The following is a 23,476-nucleotide window of genomic DNA, read 5'->3' as shown; positions in this document are numbered from 1 at the left end:
AGTGTTTCCCCGGTCATGTACCAAAAGATGTGTGGATGTCTTCGTGCTAAACAATAAACAACTCTGCCACTGTTACGATGGTTAAGCAGCTGATTGCCAAAAAGTCGGGCTAGGAGATTAGTTCCCGTTGGTGCCGTAGAGACAAGCGCAACGAGTGTGATGAGCAGGTTCCCTATTACATGCATAGGAAATAAAGGGACCAAACGTTGTGGTCTTTGAAGACTCAGTTCTATAGCTGCAAAGATAGACAGCAGGGTTATTACAATAAACATTGGGAAAGGTGGGACATCCATTGCTGACTGACGCAAACAGGTAGTGTATTAAACATATATGCAACTTTTTCGTTCGCAATCACGAAACCAAACAAAAATATTTTTAAAAAACATTACGACCAGTGCACGTGTGCAAATTTTTAGGGCTCTTTTCACTTTTCTTAATCCTGTGAGAAAGGCGCGATGGACAACAACAAGCAAAGAAAACCAAGAAAAAACTACACTCAAGTCGAAGATACTCTTCTTCTTCAAGCTGTGCAAACATGTGGAAGAGAGTGGAAAAGCGTTTTGAGTTTTATGAGAAGGCATGTTGAGGTTTTGGGAGAAGCAGGTGATCAGTATTTGGCAGAAGGAAATTCCAACAAAGTGTTGCAGGAGCGATTAAGGAAGAGAGCTACTAAACTGCTTAACAACGCTCTTCCTTCAAGGTAAGAATGCTGTTGACCAAAGAAGAAAGGACTCTCAATAACGGTATTATATGGAGTGCGATGATTCTTTTATTTCCTGGTAGGAATGCCAGTGAAGCAAGCACGTCAAATAAAATAATTGATGAAGAATACTCGTCCGCATCCAGTGTGGAAGAAACTTGTAATAAAGATACTGAAGAAGTTGAAGACATTTGCAGAGCTATCAATGATCGCGAAACAAATTATGTGTTAGATGCAGAAAAGAACGAACCAAATGACGACCCTGCTGACATCCTTACACGAATCAAGAAAACAAGACAAAGCGAGAGGATGGAAGACAGGTAATTTATAAGCAGACAGAATTACTTTGAACGTTTCTCAAACCTATTTTATAATAAAACCTCGTTTATTTTGCTATTATCCTTTAAGGAAAAGACCTCTCAATGAAAGCTCAAAGTCAAGTAAAAAGCTGAAGTCATCTAGGAACTCCCAGGTCACCAGAGAGAAAAAACTGGACAGCTTACTCGAAGCAATCCCCGCCGTTCTTGATGCGGCCCAAAGTGCTGCACGAGAGCACCAGAAAGCATTAAAAAGCTGGAGGGCAGTCCATGGTCTTGACGTGACAGATTCTTCGTCAGATGAAGACTAGCACCTTATAGGCTTTATGAGTTCTGTTCACGTTATTAATAAATAGACATTAAGCATCACGTTTTTTCTGGCCGGCATAAGCAGGTTTTTGTTCTTTCCCTGTAATTTAACTAGTACCTTTTAGAAACCTTCTCAGCAAAGACAAAGGTTATTTCATTATTTATCTATTGCTTCTTGAAAAGCTTTTCAACTTCTTTTTGCTTTTTTTTCGTTTGCGTAGCACAAATGTTTGTCGAAAAAACGAGAGGTTTACTGAATCTCTCAAATATCTTGTTTTGTTCTGAATTTCAACGCATTGGTTATGTGCACAGCCTTTTCCACTGTAGAAGAACTAACAGAGAACTTGAATAAAATCCTGTTTTTTCCCCGCAGAGGAGAGGGTACAGAGTTGGGAAGTAAGTGTTTACAGGCAGTGAACAATCTCAGTAGGCATCCACATTTCAACTATATGTTAGCGATACGTACGTGTCCATGCAGAAGGAAAACTTCTCGAAAATAATAACCGTCGTGGTATTCTACATTATATGCTAGCATTCTTAGTCCTTTTATAAATTTAAGGGCGAGCATTTACATTAGTATATTATAAACGCAACTTTTTTATATAAATGCGTTTCAACGGGACGAGATCTTATTCTCGAGCACACTGCTCGTCAGTTAAGCTAATAAAACAGGTAGTGTTAAAGATATTAATTGTGCAATACCTTAAGTTAAATAGAACCGGTCTACTAAAAGCTGTTTCATTATTTTATTGAATTATCTGGTCATAACGATGATTCTAGCCTTATTCCGCTGGTTTATGCTTATCCGCTAGTATATGCCTATTCCGCTCATATGCCGCTAAATCGGAAATGTCTATTTCGACCGTCCTCTCCAGGTCTGACTTTTCTTTGACGACGTTAACCATTGCTTTGACTGCTTCCACGGGCTCCATATATATCAGCAAATAAATTTGCTTCTAGAAAGCAACTTGTTGCCTGAAATATATGAACCCAGATCACATGTCTTGTAACGCTCTGATAGTAGGACCCACCGGCTGCGGAAAGACCCAATTCGTGGTAGAGCAGCTATTAGGACCCTTTAGATACCGTTTCGACTATATCGTGCTACTTTGTCCCACCTACGTGAATAACCGCACCTGGACGGGCGTGGGCGTAAAAGATGACAACTTCTTTGTAGATATCTTAGACCCTAACGAGTTATCCAGCCACCTTAAGTTTTGGCACAAACAATTCCCTAAAGATACACAGACACTCCTCATACTGGATGACATCGCCTGTGGGGACGACGTAAAAAGACGCACGTCGGAGCTCGTTAAACTCGCTTTCAGCGGCAGACATGACAATATTAGCGTTTGGTTGCTCTCGCAGCAGCTTACCAGCGTCTCTAAGCCCTTCAGTGAAAACATAGGCTCCCTTGTCGTATTTTATACTCCGAGCAAGTCTGACCTGGAAACCATCTTAAGCGACTACGGCGGCGAGATATCCAAGGAACAGTTGCATGAATACATGCGGCATTTAAAGACGCACCAACTTTCCAAGATGATCTTCTCTTTAAGGTTTCCGTATGACGTTAACATATGTGGAGATTGAGCAGTTGATAGATGAAGTCCCCACGCAGCTACATGAAAGTAACCTTAAGGAACAACTTAACATCCTCGTGTCTTCTGGGAAGTGCAAAGAAATGATAGGCAAGGAACTTACCCATGAGCAAGTTAATAAGTTGTCGGAAGAGGAAGTAAAGAAGTTCCATAGGAGGTATGAGGCTGCCCTAGCAAGTAAGACCACGGACGCCGTAGCAGACTCCGCTTGCGCTGCCTATAGACGACGTGGAGCAACTGCGGAAGGACATAAGCGAGGACTATGTCATCGCCCAAGAACTTAAGATAACCTGTGGGTGGTTGTCTTTGAAGTGCGGTAAGTTAATGGCAGTCGCCTCTGCGGCACTTCGCGTAGCTCAGCATGTCGACTTGAATGAGGTACTAGGTTCCTTTGGAACATCTTGGAAGGACTTCAAGAAGGACAGAGTCGACAACAAGTCACCTCAAGAACCTGATCAAGTACCTAGTTAAGTCGCCACAAGTACTTACTCAAGTCATTCTCAAGTCGCCACAAGTACTTGCTCAAGTTACTTGTCAAGTCCTTCAAGTCCTTAGATATAAATGAGTGAAGCTAAATCGAAGGCGGAGGAAACCCCTCAAGTAGAGGAGCAAAAGATCACCAAGGCTAAATCTCCAGGCAGAGTTGCTGCAGGAAAGAAGCTCGCGGAGATGAACAGGAAGAACAGAGCCAAAAAAGAAGAAAAGGTGGAGGACGAAGGCGAATCCTTTATTAATCCTGGGTACGTCATAGGCGCGTTGGGAGTTGCTATAGCAGCAGGCACCCTCTACTTGCAATGGAAGGCAGCAAAGCCAAAAGTAGAACCCGTGCACGTACCGCAGGAGCCCCCTAAGAGAAGCAAAATACCCGTGATGGAATAACCTTCTCGCTTTGTAATATAATGTCAACCGCGTTATTGAAAACTGTTGAAGAGGCAGCTATTATTACTTCCATCGTTGCGGGTATTGGTTGGGTAGGTAAGAAAGTGCTCAAAGAAGACTTTACTGAAGACCCAAGCAAGAGCTTCGCTAATTTTCCCAAGATGACCGCTGCCGTGGGTGGGGCTATCATGGTAAAGGATTACCTACGTAAGGAAAAGTACATCCCTAATGTATAAATGGCTAGTTTGATCACAGGTGGAGTCATTGCAGCTTTAGCATTCACTGGAGCTAATTATGGTGGTCAATATTTGGATAGATTAGTTAGAGGTGATCGCAGCGGAGAATCGGCTGCCGAAAGGAAGAGACACGACTTAGCGCTGGAGAAATATCAGCGAGACGTGGCGGCTTGGAATGAAAAAAGACAAGCTTACAGGGATTGGTTGGATAAGAACTACCAAGACAAGATGCAGGCAGACAAGAACTTCGAAAATACAGACTACGCCTTTAAGCTCTATGCGCTAGCGCATCCCGCGGCATCGACGGGGTCGGTGCCCCTTAGAATGAGAAAGCCTCAGTTCAAGAATTACTACCAGCCTTCTAAGAAACAAAAAGACAATGAGTTGGTATTCGTAGGAGTCGAAGGGCTGGCCGGAGGCGTGGCTTTGGCGTACTTAGTCTAAGCTACGCGAAGCATGAGTGTCTAATATATATGATCGTCTTTTTGGAAATCGACAAGAATAACTTTACCACTTACTTGAATCCCCCCACCACCAAGGTTCGGCTCATAAGTTGCTCTTTGTACAATTCTTGGCATAATCTAGTCAATAGCATGGTCACTGTACTTAAGGCGCCTGGCAAGTATCAAGGCGAAATGCTGCCCGATGGACATTACACACCAATCACCCTTGCTAAGGAGCTCGCCAAGCGCGGTTATACTCTCACCACAGGATTGCCACACGAAATGACCCTCAAACATAATATGCCAAACTATTCAGTAACTTTTGGAAAGTTTGACCCACTGGGATCTTTATCATGTGCCTCGGGCAAGACAATTACCGACACAGCCATACCTGTGAAATGGAAAGTCGCATCCTCTTACGAAGTCTATTGCGATTTGGTCCATAGTTACAGCAATGGAAAAAAGTCTTCTCTTATGTCCAAGTTCCTGCCCAGAGGTAATCCATTTGACCCAGTAGAATACACTCCCATTTCTTTGAGCTATGACTTGTCTAATTTGGTAGAAAGCATAAACATCACCATTAAAGTGGACGGAGAGACGGTGGATTTCAACGGACGCAAGATCAATCTCGTTTTGGAATTCATATAATGGGCCGAACTGAGGACAAGCTCAAGAGGATTTACTATGGGCCCGAAGGCTATTGGAGAGGAGCGTCGGCCATCAAGAAACTTGCAGCCGCGGCCAGGGTATCAGAAGAAACGGCTAAGAACTGGTTAAAGAAACAAACCCTCTGGCAGGTTTATCTTCCCGTGCCCAAGTACATTCCCAGGCCCAGTTTTACCGTAAATACCCCCAATGAAGTTCATCAGGCGGATTTGCTTTTCTTACCGCACGACAAGGTGAGAAAAAAGACCTATAGATACGCTTTGACCGTAGTTGATATCGCAAGCAGATACAAGGACGCCGAACCCATAACCAGCAAGGATTCTGGGGAAGTCGCAGAAGCCCTAGGTAGGATTTATAAGCGCGTCTTGAAATGGCCCAAGCTGCTGCAAGTGGTTGCGGGGACAGAGTTCATGGGCGTGGTTACCAAGACCCTGAAAGACCACGACACCAAAATTAGGAGAGCCGAAGCTGAGTACCACAGGGGTCAGAGCATCGTCAAAAGATTCAATAAGACCCTGGCCGAGTGCCTCTTTGGATACCAATATTGGAAAGAGCTGGAAGATCCCTCCAAACGCAACAGGGAATGGACCCAGAGGCTCCCCCAGGTCGTCGCGGCTTTAAATAACGAGGCGGCCAGGGCTACGGGAATAAGACCCAAGGAAGCCATAAAAAAGAAACACGTGGAACACAAGTCCTACGTTAAAAGCTCAAGAGCGGTCTTCCCTCGGGAAAAGAAAATAGGCAATATCTCTACGAGCCGGGTGAATTAGAAGGAGGATCCAAAAGAGCTACGGATCCTAATTGGTCTTTGGAAACTTACCAGATCCGAAGCATAATAGCTAAGAAGGGTCAGCCCATCTTGTATTATCTTCATGATGGTCCCACACGTGGGTTCGTCAAAGAAGAACTGCTTATCATGTGATGTCCGAATGCTATCGTATGGATACCATCATCACACATCCACCTCTTGCCGTCAAATGCGGACAGTGACACCTTCTCCTGCGTAACGTTGTGTATCTGATGGCCGTAGCTGCGCAGGGAGTTCATCTTGTGACGCTGCTCCTTACGCGTGCGCAGGACCTTCAAGTAGGAGTCGTGCGTAATGTCCTTCTTAACCACGTACTTTTTTACGCCTTTGGCTTTCTTTTCTACACCGTCCAGCTTCAGCACGCTGTACATCTTTGGTTTTAGCCCCACGTACTCTACTATGGGTTTTCCTTTCATCTCATCCTTCATTTTCCCGATTACTTTCTTGTTTTTAGGGGAGTAAAGAAAGTGGTCGCGTGGGTAATCGCTGGTGTCGTATTCATCGATGTCGGGAACGCAGTCTTCGTAAATGTCTTCCGTCTGCACCTCTAGTATCAAGGAATCGGTGTCGGTGTATAAGAGGCGGCACTTATCACCGTATTTCGGTTTTAGCTTGTTGTAGTAAAACTCATACATGAGCAACTTTGATAGTTCTAACACTGTAAACCCCGTGTATACGGGTTTATTCAGAAACAGGTTTGCCTTCTTCATGTGAATCACGTAGAAGTTTAACATTTCTACGTATCTGACGAATCCAGGCTGTGACACGTATGCTTCTGCTTCCTCTCTGGTGCTGGCTATCTTTATGCTTACGCGCTTGCGGATGTTCTCCATTGTCTTACCAAATACGCTATTGTTCATTAGTTTGAACAGGTTCTTTTTGAAGTCATTCTTTGCCTGCGTACGCTTTTGTGTGTTAAAATTAATGTAGGAGCGCATCCATGGTTCCTGCGTAAACTTCAAAACGCGGTGTATGTGCGTTACTCTCATTCCGTGTCGCACGTAGAACTGCAGGTTGCGGTAATGCACCACGTACTTCTTCTTGTCCATCAGGTTCATAGTTAGTTTCCTGTACGGTTTGTAACCAGGACACATTTCCCTCTGCAGCGGACTCAGCTGCTTAAATGGTATTTCTATTGCTTCTGGGGCAATGAGAAACTCATCGTGCAGGTGCTCTGGGTATTCCAAATCAACCTCCAGCACGTAACCTTTGTCTTCTTTGCCTACGTTTAGGTAAAACTCTATGGGCTTTATGTCGTCCCATTCGAAGTCGCGTACAGGTAAGTACTGCGACATTGCCCAACCGTAGAGGTTGTTTGCGTCTAAGTAGAAGATGTATGTGGTTGGCTTCTCCGGGTCGTACTCCACCGTGGGATTGTTCGCTTTTGCGTATCGTCTGCTGGGTCCGCAAACGCCACCACGAATACCGTCTTCCATAAACCGGTACATATCGTATTCCGTTAGCAAATCCAGTTGCGCGTTTGTCTTACTGATTCCAGAATTGATTCATCCAACTTGTTGATAGTCGAAGCTTTTTCTTCCAGTGATTTCTTTAATCCAAGTAGATTTTCTTTTTGCTCCTTAGAGCCATTGAATTCCTCACATTCCTTGTTTATCTTGAAAATGATTTTCTCTGCGTATTTTTTTTAACTTTCTCGTAGCTTTTTTGCTTTGCAGAGATCCACATCGATGAATTATATCCGATGAATTTCCTTCGTAATGATATTCTTTCGAGAATTCAGAAGATTTCACTCACACGATGCACAACTATATGCATCCGGCTCGAAGGACCATGTTGTATTTTCGATTCTTTTCTTTATCTTTGTTTCCTTGAACAAACTAAGCAGCATTCGACTAAGCTGTGTTGTATTTTCGATTCTTTTCTTTACATGTTAACACAAACTTTCCGTTTCGACTTACTATTCTTCCCGCTCTTTTTCTCTCTCTCTCTCTCTCTCTCTCGATTTACACGTGCGAATATGCAAATTAAGTTCATAGGCTGTTACGTCATGATCTCGCACACCTTCGTATCTTTACCAACAGGACATGGGAAGTCCTTAATTTATCAACTCGCGATTCCCTTGGCGAAGGAACCAGCAGCCAACGATGGTTTTCAAGATAGAACGTTTCAATATTTTCAAGATGGCGGCGAAAACTAATAAGAATAATTATTTAGCGAGGTCTAAAATGCACAGTATTGAGCGAATGACCTAACTGGTAAATAAAACGAGAGAGACTGTGGACGAGTATTTTGGTTCCCAAAGCACGCTGGGTCCAAGTTTTCGGGACCCATAAGTCCTTTCGGTCATTGTACCGTTACAGTCTCTAAGCGTGGAGACGGAACGGACGAGCGAGAGACTGCGTAAGAGTCTAGAACTTTTCTTACTTCTGCTGGTCCTCCTGCCTTTCTTGTGAGGTGAAGATTTATTTTCAAGCTCTTTAAAAGATTATTTTTGTGGTTTTTTCACAGTGTTCATCGCTATCGTAGATTTGCATTTTAGACTAGAAGCAGGTTTGTCCCCTCGTCTGTATCACCCGCGAAATTTACCGGAAACAAAAGTAATATTTTTGTCCGAGTGGGTGTGGAAATCAATTCGTTTCTAAGCAACCGTCATCCATGGTATCAAAACCAGAGACACGATTTCCGCAGAGTCTACTTTCCTTCTCTCGCCCGTAGAGGAGGTAGAAGGAGACTCTAATACTCGCAAGCCCGCATGGTAGAAAAAAATCGAGTTCCTTAAAAAAATTGATTTAAATAAATGTCATTCCATTTTGGACCTTGGGAAATGCGATTTTCCGTGCCGTCCAAGTACTCCTACAGGATTTGATTTAAAGTAAAGGTAAGGCGTTTGATTCAGTTAGGTTTTTTTTTTTTTTGGTTTTTGTTTTTGTTCTTCCTTTTTTTCTTTATTTTTTAACTAAATGTTTTAAAAGGGATTAAAGATAGCCTTTCGCTGTTACTCTCTGAAATATATGTATGTATGTATGTATGTACGTACGTACGTACGTACGTATGTATATAATAGTACTATAGAGGCACTTTTTTTCATTCCTTCCTTCGTTTGTTAGCTTATACCTTTGTGATTTTATGAAGCATCATTTTTAAATGATAATATCTTTGCATATTTGTGATGCTTCGTAAAATCAGTAAAATCACAAAGGTATGAGCTAACAAACTAAGAAAGAAGGGAGGAAGAAACTAATAAATGAATAAAGGAAGGAATGAATGAAAATAAATATATAACTTAGTAAAGTTAAGAAATTATAATTAGAGAGAGAGAAATATGTGATATTATATTTTTATAAAATATTATTTTTTTATAATAATTTTTCACAATTACATTGGTTAAGCATTCGGGGGTCTTAACTTTCTGACAAAAGTTCTATTTCACTTTTTTTTTCTTTAATCTTTCATTTATGAAAATAAATATATAACTTAGTAAAGTTAAGAAATTATAATTAGAGAGAGAGAAATATGTGATATTATATTTTTATAAAATATTATTTTTTTATAATAATTTTTCACAATTACATTGGTTAAGCATTCGGGGGTCTTAACTTTCTGACAAAAGTTCTATTTCCCTTTTTTTTTCTTTAATCTTTCATTTTTCTTTTCTAATAAAAAAGTGTACTGAGTAATCTAGATCAATTAAACTCGCTATAGCAAAATAAGTCGGTTTAAAAGTTTTTCCCATTTTGCTGGATCACTACATGACATAGTTGGGGGTGTTGTTGTTATTAATTTCACTTTGCTTTGGTTTAACATAACAAATTGAAGAAAGCTTCTTCCATCCCATGAATCTCGCTCTGTCTCTAAAGCTTAAAGTTGATTCCATTTTTATTTTGATAACGGAAAAAACAATTGGCAAAAATTCAGTCTATATTGTTAGGAAGTTTCTATGAAATATTTATTACAGCGATTCTCCAGTTTTCATCAAATTTAATTAGTTTCATACATTTCACTTTGCTTTTGCTCTTAGCACAAAAAAACAGCGAAACAGCGTGTTTTTGTCCCAAGAATATTTCACTTTGCTTTTGCTCTTAGCACAAAAAAAACAGCGAAACAGCGTTTTTTTGTCCCAAGAATATTCGGCTATGTCTCCAAAGCTCAAGCTGTGTTGGCACTTGTGACCTATTAGTATATAAAAAGATTAACAACGTGTGGTTTTGCGTTGTAATGAACAAACAAAATTTGTACTACAAACAAGACCCAAGCTTAAAAAACCTTGGAACACAGCTATTTCCTTCAAGAAACTTTGAAATAGTTCAGTTTGAAGCGCCAGAAATTTTTTAATAACGTAGTTTCGTCCAAGATTCACACATATTTAGTTAACGCTGTAAGGTCGTACAAGCTCATTTGCAATGTTGTCATTGACATGGCATGTGGTAGAGGTGGAAGGCTAAAACTCTTTCAAGAAGTAGAAGTATTGGGAGAACTTGTGTTTATGGACATTTCACAAGCGTCCATTGAAGAGCTAAAGGCAAGGTTGGTAACATTTGGCAAGGAATTTAAGTCAAAAACCGCCAACTTTTCATTTTACATTGGTGATTTTACCAAAAAAGAAGACGTCGAACTTCTTTTGCAAAAAAAAAGAAAAAACGCTGTTTTTAATTCTTTAGGGGCAGACTTTGTTTACATGATATATGCGATTCACTACATGTTCAAAGACGCTGAAAGTTTTGAGCAATTTATGAAATTATTAAATTCTTGTTCAAAACCAGGTACCATCTTTGTTACTAATGTCATTTTGGCAGACAAAGCCGCAGCTTTAAATTTGTCAAAATTCAAACTAATCCCTATTTCACCACAAAATAAGAGCATTGCTTTTTCTAATTTTGGCAAAGTCAGCATACCCTTTGGCAGCTTAAACAAAGGCAATAAAGACGACAACAATACCGACAAACTGACTTATTCCACAGAACCGATAATTTACGAGGAATCGTTCTTAAAAGAAATGTCTCAAAAAAAATGGGCATTGACGCACAAAGAATCAATGCGCAAAGTAAGAGGATTTAAAAAATTGACAGATGCCGAAGAGGTTGCATGGATCAAGTGCCATTATATGTATACCTTTAAGAAAATTTAAATGATCGTACTGTAAAAAAAAAAGATCAAACGATCTTTTTATTAATCAAAATTTTTTTTAAAAAACTATCCAAATTGAAGCTTTTTTTTTTTACTAAACTACTGTTGCGTAACTTTCTGTTTAACCTGTTTAAAAGAACTGTGCTGCTTCAGAACGAGTCTTGTATTTACTTTTGTTCTTTGGTACTTGTTGGTTTGTGATTTGGGTACCATTCACCGACTTGTTAACCTCAGAGGTTTTTGCAAAATAAATGGAACCTTTTCGTGTTTCAAGCGAGTTAATCAGACTGTTGAGTTTGGTGAAGAGTTCTTGACTTACTTCCTCAGTAACTGGATCATTTTGCATTACGTACTTTATCAGCTGAACTGCACTGTAGGTGCCGAATTTCACGATTTTCATCAAATTTCTTTGGTTGAAGCCCCATCTGTATCGAACATTTTCGACAAGGTTGAATTACAAACCATTAAAGAGTCATCATTCTTCAGCTCTCGCATGCCACATTGGTTATATGCTGAGGACATGCTTTTAATAAATGCGTCAAACCGAGCATCTCCTTCATCTTCACTGAGTTGGACTTGTGGTTGGGCAAAAGTAACCCCTTGTTTGTGTTGTTCTTTAGGAACGTCACCGAAGATGTTTTGATCGGTAGAAAAGATTCCATGGCTTTTTTTGGAAGTATTGTTTCCAAACAAGAAACTCGAAGTGTCGCCTACATAAGACATTTTTTGATACGATTTGATGATCTTTTCGGTCAACTCTTTTACAAAACTTGTATCATACGCAGACATTTATAGTTTAAATTTAAAGTAAGATTAATCTAAGCACAAAAAAATAAATAATTAATAAGTAATGGAAATTCAGATTAAAAATGTGTTTTTTACCTTTAAAAATGAAAAACTCAAAGCGTTTTATCAGAATTTAACAGCGTTTGTCAAAGTGCTAAAGTTGCTAGAATCTAATGACATTTTGCGCATTAAAATAATGAGTTTAACCAATATTTACGACATTAGCACTAAATTGCTATTTACAATGATACCGTACGTAAAAAAGTGTTATTTTTGCTCATTAGATAGTGGGCACAAGATCAATGAATCAAATGAACATGAAATCGTATGGTGCTCAATTGTTAGAACCATTGACAATGGGGCCATAAGTAGTAATTTTGTACAACTTGTCGGAAAAATCACATTGGTCAACATAAATTTCAGCTCAACATTAATTGAATTAATAGGAATATATGAAGTGCTAAATTATTATGAATCTTGCGGATTGCAAATTCCGTGTATCGTGTTTAATGACAACGAAAATGTTGTTAGATTTGGTCAGTCACCAAGTGTTTTCTTGGAACAAAAAAATGAAAAATCCGAACTGCACAAACTTTCAATATTGGTAAAAAACAAAATAAACATGTTAAACGGCAATTTTTTAATTGCAAAATCCAAAGGCCACGTGCCGTTAAAACAACTAGACTCACTTTCTTTGGTCGAAAAACAAGTATGTTTGGACAATTATCTTTGCGACAAAACAACAAAGAAAAAAATTGACCTTTTTACTTCGTTTTCATGTTCTTATCGATTTAAAAACATTTTTAATGATAAACAAAATTGTTATAGCTCAATTAAATAATACAGTATTGAGTCTAATGTTATTTTTTTGGGGTTGGCTTGATACTCTTCCGTATTCTTGCTGCACATATCTGCACACTGCGACAAACAACAGCCGCATGGTAAAGTTTTTTACTTTATCCTTAAATACTTTGACAAGCGCAAGTAGTTGTTCATTGTCGTCTTCACCAAATTCACAAAGTCTAAATCCTTCATAAATATTAACGAACATCTTTGACTCCTTCTCTTTTTGCAATTTTTGTATAACCTTATTACGGCAAACGACTTGTTTGAAAAAATCGTTAAATTCAAGCAACCACATGTCAAACTCTTCGTTTAGCTTTTTTTCACATATTTGTTCTTTTTCGACTGTGTCAATCCAAGTTCCAATGTCCCAACTTTTGATTATTTCTTCTATTATTTTTTGCATTTTGGCTGAATTTTTACTGACTTCAAGTGTTTCACCAGCCAATGGGATGACAATGCTCGAAGTCAATGGAAGTCGAATCGTTTCTTCTGGACAAATTATTGTACTGTCTTCGATCAAATTATAAATTGTGGATTCACAGAAAAACAAACCATTTTCATTTTCGTCCAATCTTGCGTATGTACTTTCTAAAGAGGAAAGATGCATAAACTTCATTCTTACATATTCCCAACCACCAACACTGTGAAAATCGTTAAATTGTAACACATGCTGTTTTTCAGTAATTAATTTGATAACCTTTAAATATAATACATATTCTTCTTCTTTGGTCCCAACTGGATGCCTTACTGATAATTTTGCGCTTTTTAACAATTTGTCATTTTCGTCAATGTACAAAAAGGAAAAGTAGTGTCTAGAGTATTGCAAATCACGCTGAATACTAGTACCTTCACTTGCTGAAGTGGTAATAATTGACCTTATTGCATAAAAATCAGTAAATGTTAAATTAACTTTGTATATGATTCCAACAACAGGTGAACCTAGGTTTCTGTGAACCCCATTACGGCCACCAGATTCCCAAATATCTTCCATACCTCTTGTGCATTTTTCGAACAAATTCAAAACCGCTACACATCCCATTTTAACTCAAAGTGTAAATCCAACATACGACGTTTATTAAACGGCTTTCCTTATTTTTTATTTGGTTAAAACTAATATTTATTTGGTTTTGGTTTTTAGTGTCAATTCCTGACAAATACTCTTTGTCAATTGCCCCAAAAATATAATCACCAACTTTACCAGTAAAACACAAATGTTTATTTACATGCACTAATGGGCAATAAACAAAACCGTCTTCATCTATAAATTCCATAAGCAATAAATAGCCACCAATAGCACTAAAAGTTATAATATTATATTGCAAATTTGTTTCATTTCCAATTTCAGTCTTGTATTTGACCGGCAAAACTGCAAAGCTTTTGCTTATATTTTTTCGTTTATAATGCCTAAATTGTAACATATTTTGTGCAACATGGGCACAGTGCCGTCATCGTTTGTAATTTTTGTAAATTTGATGGAAATCTTGACGTTGCCGCTTTTCATGTTTATGTTTATATTTTTAGCTTTCAAGATCGAATAGGGACTTACTAGCTGAACTTTGGTCTGATCTTTCTTTTGCACAAGTAATTGCTTATGGTATTGTTTATATCTGTGGGGTTTAAAGTAATCTAATGAGCCATAATGTATTAGCTCATTTTTTTTTCAATTACATAGTTAACTTTAAATGCCTCAAAATAATAAGCAACTTGTGTGATGTTTTTTGCATAAAAGCCAGAACTGACATTACTGCATACTAAATAAATATCTTGAAGCAAGTCGCCATTGACAATGTCAACTTCCACTATTCCAAAGGCTTCTTGTTCAAACCCAACTTCATATTCATCGAATGTCAGTAATTTGACCTTGTGCAAGTCTGTAACTGTTACTATTTTCCCTTTTTCGGTCATTTTGATGTTTGATATTATGAATGACAAAAAAATATTATTTTATCTGAAAATGCATTAATCCACAAAGTCGTGCTGTAATTTTAGTGGTAATTTGCCCTGTAAATGCGATCAGATATCGATCGTTGTTATTGTGTCAATATTTGACAACTTTCTTAATTCTGGAAGCATTTCTCGTGTTTTTGGGGTAAGTTCATCTGAATAGTCAATGAACCCTGTGCCGCCACACTGTTAATTACTTCAAGCAATTTATAAAGTCCTGGCATTCTTTTTCCTTCTTGGGTAAGTTTACCTTTGCGCGCTTTGCTAATCATTTTAAAGCAACCAACGTCATAAATCAACGAAACAAAGTAAAGGTATTTTCTCCACAGTTTTCCAACTTTATAATCACAGATCTTTTGCATGAATGATGGCAAGGTTTTTAAACTAGATTGTAATTCTGAGCTTTGCGTAACGGCATTTAAAACATTTATGACGTTTGGAGAGAGAAACTTGTTCAAGAAGTTCACAAATTCATACGAACTTACAAGTTCTTTAAACTTTTGCTCGTTTTTAAAGTATTCAAGCAAATTTTGTCTACTGATTTCCAACGAAAACAATATTTTACAATGAGGTACCAATATGGTGACTATGGTGCCAATGCAAGCCAACAAGTCGTATTTTTTAATAAATGGCAAACAGTTTATGGATTCAATGGTGTTATAACTGACCATAGCAGTAAACACTCCTTCCAAGTCATTTTCGTAAGATTGTTTGAAAATTGAGCTAGTCAAATTAAATAAAGCATTTGTTACTTTATCACCTACAACGGAGCAAATCTTTTGATGTCTAAGACTTTGACGTTTTCGACATAAAATGAGACTTTGTCTGGCGAGCTGGTGCATTTTACCTTATTTGCATAAATTCCGAGGTTCTTTATGATTAATTCTTTGAATTTTTCAGGGTCTGGCGTAATTACGTCAAGGTCTCCGAAACCAATGAACTTTTGCTTTTTTCGGATAAAAAACAACGGAAATGTCAATTTCAGCAATTTTAGCTTTCCTTTCACCATTTTTGCCCAAACCCTTTTTGCTTGTTGTACGTATTTTAAAAAACTTCCAAAAAACCCGTACGTGAACGCCAGCTTGAGTCCTTCTTCTGCAATGATAGTTAACATTTTTAAGATTACAGAACCAAGGAGCAACATTGGGCTGTCGGTTTCATCTATGTCTGGGTCTTGTCGAGCAACATAACATCTGTTCAATGTCGTCTTCGCTTATAGGTTGTTCTTTCTGTAATTCCTCAAGTTCTTCTTCAGTGAGTTCATCTTTGATCAATTTTTGCACTTCCTCAGTGATTTCTGGAGATGCGTGCCTGAAAAGTGAAATTATGTGATCTTCAATGTTTTCAAATCCATCTGTTTCATCTACCGGTGCAAACTGTGCCTTTTCGGGCAAAGTAAAATTGGACATATTGCCTGTTTTTCGAACGAAGTTATAATGGTAAAAAATTATTTTAAAAAAACCCTTATACTAAAAATGGATTTACATTTACATAATTCAACATTTGAACAAACGTTAGAAAATGTCCAAGTCATTAATCACTTTTTATTTCACACCTCACACGAAGGTCAAATGATTCACACCTTAAGAAGGGTAAACAAGAGTTTCTTTACGAATAATGAAGTATAGTTGTCAAATTTGATAGGTACTGAATGCAAGTACTGTAAAGGTGCAAATGCAAAAGAACCGATCATTTCAACTGATATCGAAATAAATGCTACTAGGATGTTCTTAAGTAATTGCCGGGTTAACGATCTGATGCCAAACACGATGATTGAAACTAACACTCTTAACTGTTATTCTTTTTATGGTTTAGATGGTTAAGATGGTTAAGATGGTCAGGCTTCAAAAATTGCCTTATGGTTTTTTTGTTTAAGTCATCGTGAATTTGTGCCAGTTCTTTCTTTTCGGTGCCTGATAGTCCGTAGTTTTTCTTCCTTTTGCTTATTGGAATGTTTTCTTTAAGCTTTTACAAAGAGAAGTCGTAATTGATGTCAAAACTTACGTTGTCAACGACACCCGAAGTGTCAAGGTACAAAAGTGAAAAGACTTGTTCAAAGTTTGGAGAAATGCACTTAAGCATTCCATTGCCTTCTAGTGGGTAAAGGTCTTTCAATGTCGTCATTGGTAATGTTGAATTTTTTGATGTCTAAGACTTTCACGTTTTCGACATAATTAATAGTTAGAAGAACCAAGGAGAAACATTGGGCTGTCGGTTTCATCTATGTCTGGGTCTTGTCGAGCAACTAACATCTGTTCAATGTCGTCTTCGCTTATGTGAGCACCAAACTTGGTCACCAAAATGCCGACCAACAAACCCAAAATCCTTCGTTTTACTTCCAAGTAGTTTGTCAAGATCCATGGGGTGTTAGCAGCTTGTAACACAAAAGTCGATGACTCATGACTTATGCTGTGGAAAACCATAGCGTCAACAGACTCCTCCACATCTACGCCTAATCTTTTCCAGTCTTTCTGTGACCTCACCAACACTTGCTTTGACCAATTCGTATTTGGTAAAGAACAATCTGCAATATTCTGACACCTTGTCCAGAAACATAGAAAAATCTTCAGATTTGACTGGTGGGAGGCAATGCGTTTCGATATACTCTGCTGTCCTTTTGATCACTCTGTCATACGCGCTGTCTATGTCATTGCTAACCTTGAAATTACTATCACCTTCTGTGTAAAACGTTGCCAGTCTTTCAGCAATATCATTTTTTTGGAAATTGCCCAATGTGATGTCCGTAGTCGACACCAATTCAATTGCATCGTAGGCAAGCTTTTTTTCGTTCAAGATGAGCTCTTGATGTTTTACCAAACTTCACAACTGTTCTTCGTTGTGTTTTATAGCATTGAAGAAACATTCGTCTTCGGGCTCCACCATTTGTGGTATGATGTCATTCAAGATGTAGTTCTTGGCAGTGTTTTCGTCCAAGTTGTCCAACCTGATAATTTTTGCAGCCAAAAGTTCACGAATCAAAGACAGTGGCAAGTAAGTAAGAATTGAATTTTTCAATTCAAAGAAAGAAGTCGCCTTTTTCTCGTCCAATTTTTTTTCTTCTTGTTCTTCCAGTTTTAAGTGTTTATCGGCAACTTTAGTGATATCATATAATGCTTTAACGCTTTGAACCAACTCATATAAACGCCTTCATAGACTCCATGATTGTTTTTGTAATTAAAAAACTTAATAAGAGCGGATGTCAGCAAGCATCAAACAAAATTGACAATTCGTGGCAAGCTTCAAAAAATCGATTTTGCTCATACTTTCAGTATTGGTAGCCTATTATGTCCCAATCATCATGGTGTAGTGTATTTGTGAAAATATATTTTTGCTTTTGAGAAATAAGCATTTTTCCCGGAACGGGTAAATATGCTAATTAGTAATGCCTCAAGTTGGCCAACTTCAGTGACATCATGTAACGGAACTATCTAACCTTTGGTATTGATAACACGATTTTCTTATTGCCTATTATCAGTTCTTCGTTCACTGTTATTGTTGAAGATTTCACTGCAATGTGGAATTTTCTACGAATTTTTTCATCGGCCATACTTTTTCCTACTATAAAAGTAGCCTCAAAACAATGGTCATTTAAACTATGTGCGATACAACGAAATCCAATGAGCTTTTAGATTTTGGAAGATGAAGCGATGATACTTCTAATGAGATAAAAATTTCTTTGTGTATTTGAACAGTAATTACGAGGGGCGAGCTCAAAGTTACGTAAAATATCAAATATTAGTGACACTGAAATCGACAAGATCGTCTGGTGAGCCGTCGATTAATCATGTATACTATCTTAAATCATTTATAAAACTAAAGTTATAGTTGCTAACCTTGTTTAGTTGGTGAAATTTAAAGCTTCAATTGTGGTTTTATCAATTGTTTGTCAGGTTAAGTGCATCGCATCCAGTTTCAGGTAATAATGTCAGCATGGTACTGTAGAGCGTGACACTTTCCCAAAGGATTGTAACAGCCCTATTTGACATCTCATTTCTTTAATTTTCTTAGAATAGCAAGTTGAATATTCTTTTCTTCTTTATCCTAATGTTTTGCCTCTTAAATGAAGTTTTAAACTGAAAACACCAAGGCCAGGTTCATATAACGTTGACTTGATCGTTATTGAGATAAAAGACGGCGAATGTACAAAGTCCCTTGATTGACAGGCAGTTGTTTTTATAATATGAATATGTTTTGCAAGTGCAAGGTAATCACTCACTAGTAAAATGCGCCTCCTAACTCACAGCAGAATCAAAACATGGAGATTTGCTGTTCTTTTAAATCTGTTGTCGGTGGAATCTGTGGTTTTGACCGTAAAGATCGTGCATATGATACACAGGTGATACCTCTATTGACATGCAAGAAAGACATCTCGAGTCACTTGCGGAGTTGCAAGTTTTCTGGCCCTGAAAATGAGGTGGATTTAATTTTGTCTCGCGCTGGTTTATTCAAGACCCCCCAAAACATAGAAGAAATAACCATTTGTCCAAACCATCGTTCTGTTCTTGGCATTGGGTGGAGTCGGGGCTCTAACACTAGATGTAGGATACCCCAAGAAGTTTCTGGACACAAATGGAAGGGGAAAATACCAAAGGCGGACAGAGGTATTGGAAAAGGCGCATCTCAGATGCTGTTGAAACAAACTGGAACATTTATTCAAGCTGGTTCTGGTAAGTGTCCTTAAAAGTCATCTCTACTTGATAGCCTCCTGATTTTATGAGCACAGGATAACGTTTTCGATTTACCATTCAACCTAGGAATGTGCACCAACTGTGAAAAAAAGTTAAAACAAATAGAGCTTGAAGAGAATTTTGCAATGGATTTTGAGAAGTTTCAATTGGTGAGTGAGGATCATATTTCCATTGTCCCAAAGCGCATTTCCCTACCACAGGAAGCCCACTGGACAATGGATTGACTAAAATGGAGCGTTTTTACTCACGTGAGAAGACAGCAATAAACAATAGAAACTTTCTGCACAGTATTTGCATAAAAATAGAGTTCAATTCCCGGAGGATAGAAAATGTATTGTTTTGGTACCCCATAATGGCGACTGTGACGTCACGTGAAAACGCTCTATATTTAAGAGCGTTAAAAGGAATATACAAAATGGATGTTACGAAACATAATAATAAGTTTGCTTAACGTTTAGGGATAAGAGTAACAATAAAAATAAAAGTAGCACATTATTGACACTAAATGATCATATATTTGGAAATTACCAATTTAGATCAGACAACAAAATAATATTCATGGGGTGACAAAAAAAAAGGGATTGGTAGAAAGCTACAAAATTGTCTTAATAATCAAGATGATTTAAGGGCGTTAATGAAATTGAATATATTTTTATTTAAAGACGGATGAAGATCCAGAGGTTTCCTTTAAAACACCACTGAAGTCAAGTCCAGCTGCCTCAGTCTGTGCATTACACGAAACACCCGTGAGCCTTTACCAGCCTTCAGAGGCACAGTCCGTATCCTTGGTTCTTGAAGAAGACAAATCCATTACATATGAGACACCTAGAGACCACCTCAACGCATTTCTAGCTTCACGGGATATAAGCCCGATTCGCCACTCATTGGTAACACCATGGGACACAGCGTCAGCGCGAACAAAACGCTACCATACTCGAAAGGCAAAACAAGTTGTCGGCGCATGTCTTGAAGAGATTGCGCCCCAAGACCACCAACAGCTCCTTAGCTCGGTCTGTAGTTCTTATAACACTTGCGATAATATAGATTCTGCTTTGCTAGACGCGCTCACTGAGTGTTACAACAACGCTGGACATTGGAGTACGCGTAGGCAGATTCTTTCCATCATTGCAGATAAAGTCAGCTATAATGAACTACAGAGATGGATACCAGACCTTTCCAGGTACCGCTACAATATCGCAAGGCATCATCGTCTCTTACACGGAAGAGGTTCAGTTATCATTTCCCCGTCGACCGCTCGGATGTATGTTCCAAAAGAAAAACTAGACCACTTTCTAACGTTTATAACGGGTTCGCATATTATACAAGATCTGCCCTTTGGTGAGAAGTCCCTTAAACTATCTTCAAATACAGAAATCAAGGTTCCAAATGTCATCCGAACATTGATCCCTGAGCAAATCGTCCAGCAGTATCAAGCTTATTGTCATGAATCAGGCTTTTTCCCTATGAGTAGAAGCACCTTGTGCCGAGTACTAAATGTATGTTCAGCGTCGGTACGCAAATCCCTACAAGGATTAGATTACTTCTCCGCTGAAGGGGCTAAAGCTTTTGAAGAACTGGAAGAGATGGTGGAAAAGCTTGGTGATGAATATGGAAAAGGACTTACTTGGGCAAAACAACAAAATGAAAAGCTAAAACGTTCCAAGAGATATCTCAAAACCGACTATAAGGTAATGAACAATTAACAATCAATGAAAAAAATACATGCATCGCCGCCATTAACCTTCAACCTACATTTTCCTCACAGGTTCACATTTCCCAGAGTTCCACAGTACCTGATCACTGCATACCTTACGCTCTTAGCTTTAAAGCTGACGAAGACTACATTTCGCCTTGTGTCGACCATGAGCACAAGGAAAGGTGTGACCGCTGTGATGTATCTCCTGGTGTTATTAATGAAGTGCATACAGTTTTAGACAACCTTGAAGAAGGAGCTGAAAAAGATGAAATGAAATATGACGTCGATCAGTGTGTTAACAAAGTTGAGGCATGGAAAGCTCATATTCTACGTTCGATAAATCAAGATAAAGCACGGTTAGATATTCTCCAAAATCTGGACCCAGAGTCCGCACTCCTTGTTCTGGATTGGGCAATGAAGTTTCTGCCAAGGAAGTTCCGTGAGGCGCAGAGCGATTGGTTCGGCAAGCGTGGCATCCACTGGCATATAACAGTAGCTATCCGAAGAAGTGAAGATGGAAATATGCAGATGCTTACTTTCGTGCATGCATTCGAAAAGTGCATCCAGGAAAGTGATACAGTCTTGGCAATCATTGATAATATCTTCTGCCAGCTTAGGACTATTGCACCAGGAATTAAAAATGTCTTTCTTAGACAAGACAATGCTGGATGCTACCACTCAGCTTCAGTGTTGCTATCAGTCCAGCGAATAGCTACCAAGCACAAACTCCATCTATCCCGTGTGGATTACTCAGACCCTCAAGGTGGTAAAGGATCTTGCGACCGCAAGGCAGCAACGATAAAAAGCCACATGAAAGTCTATCACAACGAAGGTCATGATATCGAGACAGCGGAGCAGATGGTAGCAGCGATAGAGTCAGCACGTGGTATGCCGGGGGTGATGGTAACGTTATGTGGCCAGCAAACCAGTCAGATACCTTTTCCAGTGAAATGGGAGGGAATCAGTTTCCTTAATAACATGGAGCCCAGCGAAGAAGGAATAAGAGTCTGGAGAGCTTATGGGATAGGACCCGGCAAATTGTTGTTGTGGAAAGATTTCGATGTTCCAGAGAATCATCAATTACCAACCCTTAACACTGTAGGTGAACGTAGTGATCGCACTTCCTCTACTTCGTTTACTGATGTTACTGCACGACGTCTCAAAAAGAGCGAAGCACCTAGTCATCAAGCTGAGACAACTGCACAACTTGAAACAGAAGAAGATAATTCCAACCCTGAGGAGCAGAGTTTGTTCTTTTGCCCAGAAGAAGGCTGCGTCAAATCCTTCCAAAGGTATTCTTCTTTACAAAACCACATACACTGTGGCAAGCACAAGTATGTTCTGGAGCGTGAAACCTTTTTTGATAAAGCGATATTGATGTACGCAGCTAAACTAGAGCAAGGAGCAACTTGTGATGTGCCACAGATTTCTGAACGAACTCCGTCTGTCGCAGTGAATGAGCCTGCATTGAAAATGGGCTGGGCCCTAAAAAGTACCAAGCAGCGCAAGCGCCACTCAGAAAAACAGAAGAAATACCTGCTAGAAATATATCAAATTGGCGAGCAAACTGGTCAAAAGGCCGATCCTGTCTCCGTTTCAAAAGCTATGAGAAAAGCAAAGCTCTCCAGTGGCGAACCTATGTTCTCTGCCACAGAATTCCTGACATCGCAGCAAATTTCAAGTTTCTTTTCGCGAGTCACAGGAAAAAAGAAATGTCAAGATTATGAAGAATTTCAAAAAGATCAACAGGAAGTTGAAACAGAGAAACTATTGCAAGACTTACAGAGTGAGGTTCTTAGCGTAGTTTCCACCCGCCATCCAATCATATATGACGTTTACGACCTTTGCGACTCGGCCAATCGCAAGATATTAGACAGGTTTTCTATTCTGGCGTTGATATCTGTTCCTCTTTTCAACTAGATATTTCTGGCATTAGAGTTAAACGCAAGAAACCGTACATTGACCTTATAAAGAACTTAGTTGGCAATTGTACATGCCAAAACAAATGCTAACTTTATGTACTAGTCATTAGCATAGTATTGCGTTATACATATAATCAGCTTATTCAGATACTGTCCACGAGTTGACTACGAACGAACGTCCATTGAGCATAACGTTCAAGTCAACGTTATATGAACCTGGCCTTGGTGTTTTCAGTTTAAAACTTCATTTAAGAGGCAAAACATTAGGATAAAGAAGGAAAGAATATTCAACTTGCTATTCTAAGAAATTAAAGAAATGAGATGTCAAATAGGGCTGTTACAATCCTTTGGGAAAGTGTCACGCTCTACAGTACCATGCTGACATTATTACCTGAAACCGGATGCGATGCACTTAACCTGACAAACAATTGATAAAACCACAATTGAAGCTTTAAATTTCACCAACTAAACAAGGTTAGCAACTATAACTTTAGTTTTATAAATGATTTAAGATAGTATACATGATTAATCGACGGCTCACCAGACGATCTTG

General features: G+C 38.7%; 2 protein-coding genes across 2 annotated transcripts; both read left to right on the top strand.

The window, feature by feature from the left end:
- The first annotated feature begins 385 nt into the window (after positions 1-385).
- LOC148912677 (uncharacterized) lies at positions 386-1,522 on the top strand. The gene is made up of 3 exons (XM_089026442.1): positions 386-700; positions 784-1,020; positions 1,109-1,522. The coding sequence occupies exons 1-3, from the start codon at positions 456-458 to the stop codon at positions 1,326-1,328; spliced, it is 702 nt and encodes a 233-aa protein (XP_088882568.1). The 5' UTR covers positions 386-455; the 3' UTR covers positions 1,329-1,522.
- A 17,188-nt stretch (positions 1,523-18,710) lies between these two features.
- On the top strand, positions 18,711-22,998 carry LOC148912676 (uncharacterized). Its single transcript, XM_089026437.1, has 3 exons — positions 18,711-19,454; positions 19,968-20,993; positions 21,071-22,998. The coding sequence occupies exons 1-3, from the start codon at positions 19,374-19,376 to the stop codon at positions 22,919-22,921; spliced, it is 2,958 nt and encodes a 985-aa protein (XP_088882563.1). The 5' UTR covers positions 18,711-19,373; the 3' UTR covers positions 22,922-22,998.
- The last annotated feature ends 478 nt before the right edge of the window (positions 22,999-23,476 follow it).

This window comes from Actinia tenebrosa, unplaced genomic scaffold (assembly GCF_029948245.1).
Source record: "Actinia tenebrosa isolate PJP-AT-01 unplaced genomic scaffold, QUT_ActTen_1.0 PGA_scaffold10__47_contigs__length_13832649, whole genome shotgun sequence".
NCBI lineage: Eukaryota > Metazoa > Cnidaria > Anthozoa > Actiniaria > Actiniidae > Actinia > Actinia tenebrosa.
The sequence above is the reverse complement of the archived record's forward strand: the minus strand, read 5'-3'. Positions and strand labels throughout refer to the sequence as shown.

Coding starts and splice junctions, on each gene's coding strand:
- LOC148912676 (XM_089026437.1), top strand. CDS start 19,374: ATGTGCACCAACTGTGAAAAAAAGTTAAAACAAATAGAGCTTGAAGAG. Junction 19,455..19,967: donor ATTTTGAGAAGTTTCAATTG/GTGAGTGAGGAT, acceptor TTTTATTTAAAG/ACGGATGAAGATCCAGAGGT. Junction 20,994..21,070: donor ATCTCAAAACCGACTATAAG/GTAATGAACAAT, acceptor TTTTCCTCACAG/GTTCACATTTCCCAGAGTTC.
- LOC148912677 (XM_089026442.1), top strand. CDS start 456: ATGGACAACAACAAGCAAAGAAAACCAAGAAAAAACTACACTCAAGTC. Junction 701..783: donor AACAACGCTCTTCCTTCAAG/GTAAGAATGCTG, acceptor ATTTCCTGGTAG/GAATGCCAGTGAAGCAAGCA. Junction 1,021..1,108: donor AGCGAGAGGATGGAAGACAG/GTAATTTATAAG, acceptor TTATCCTTTAAG/GAAAAGACCTCTCAATGAAA.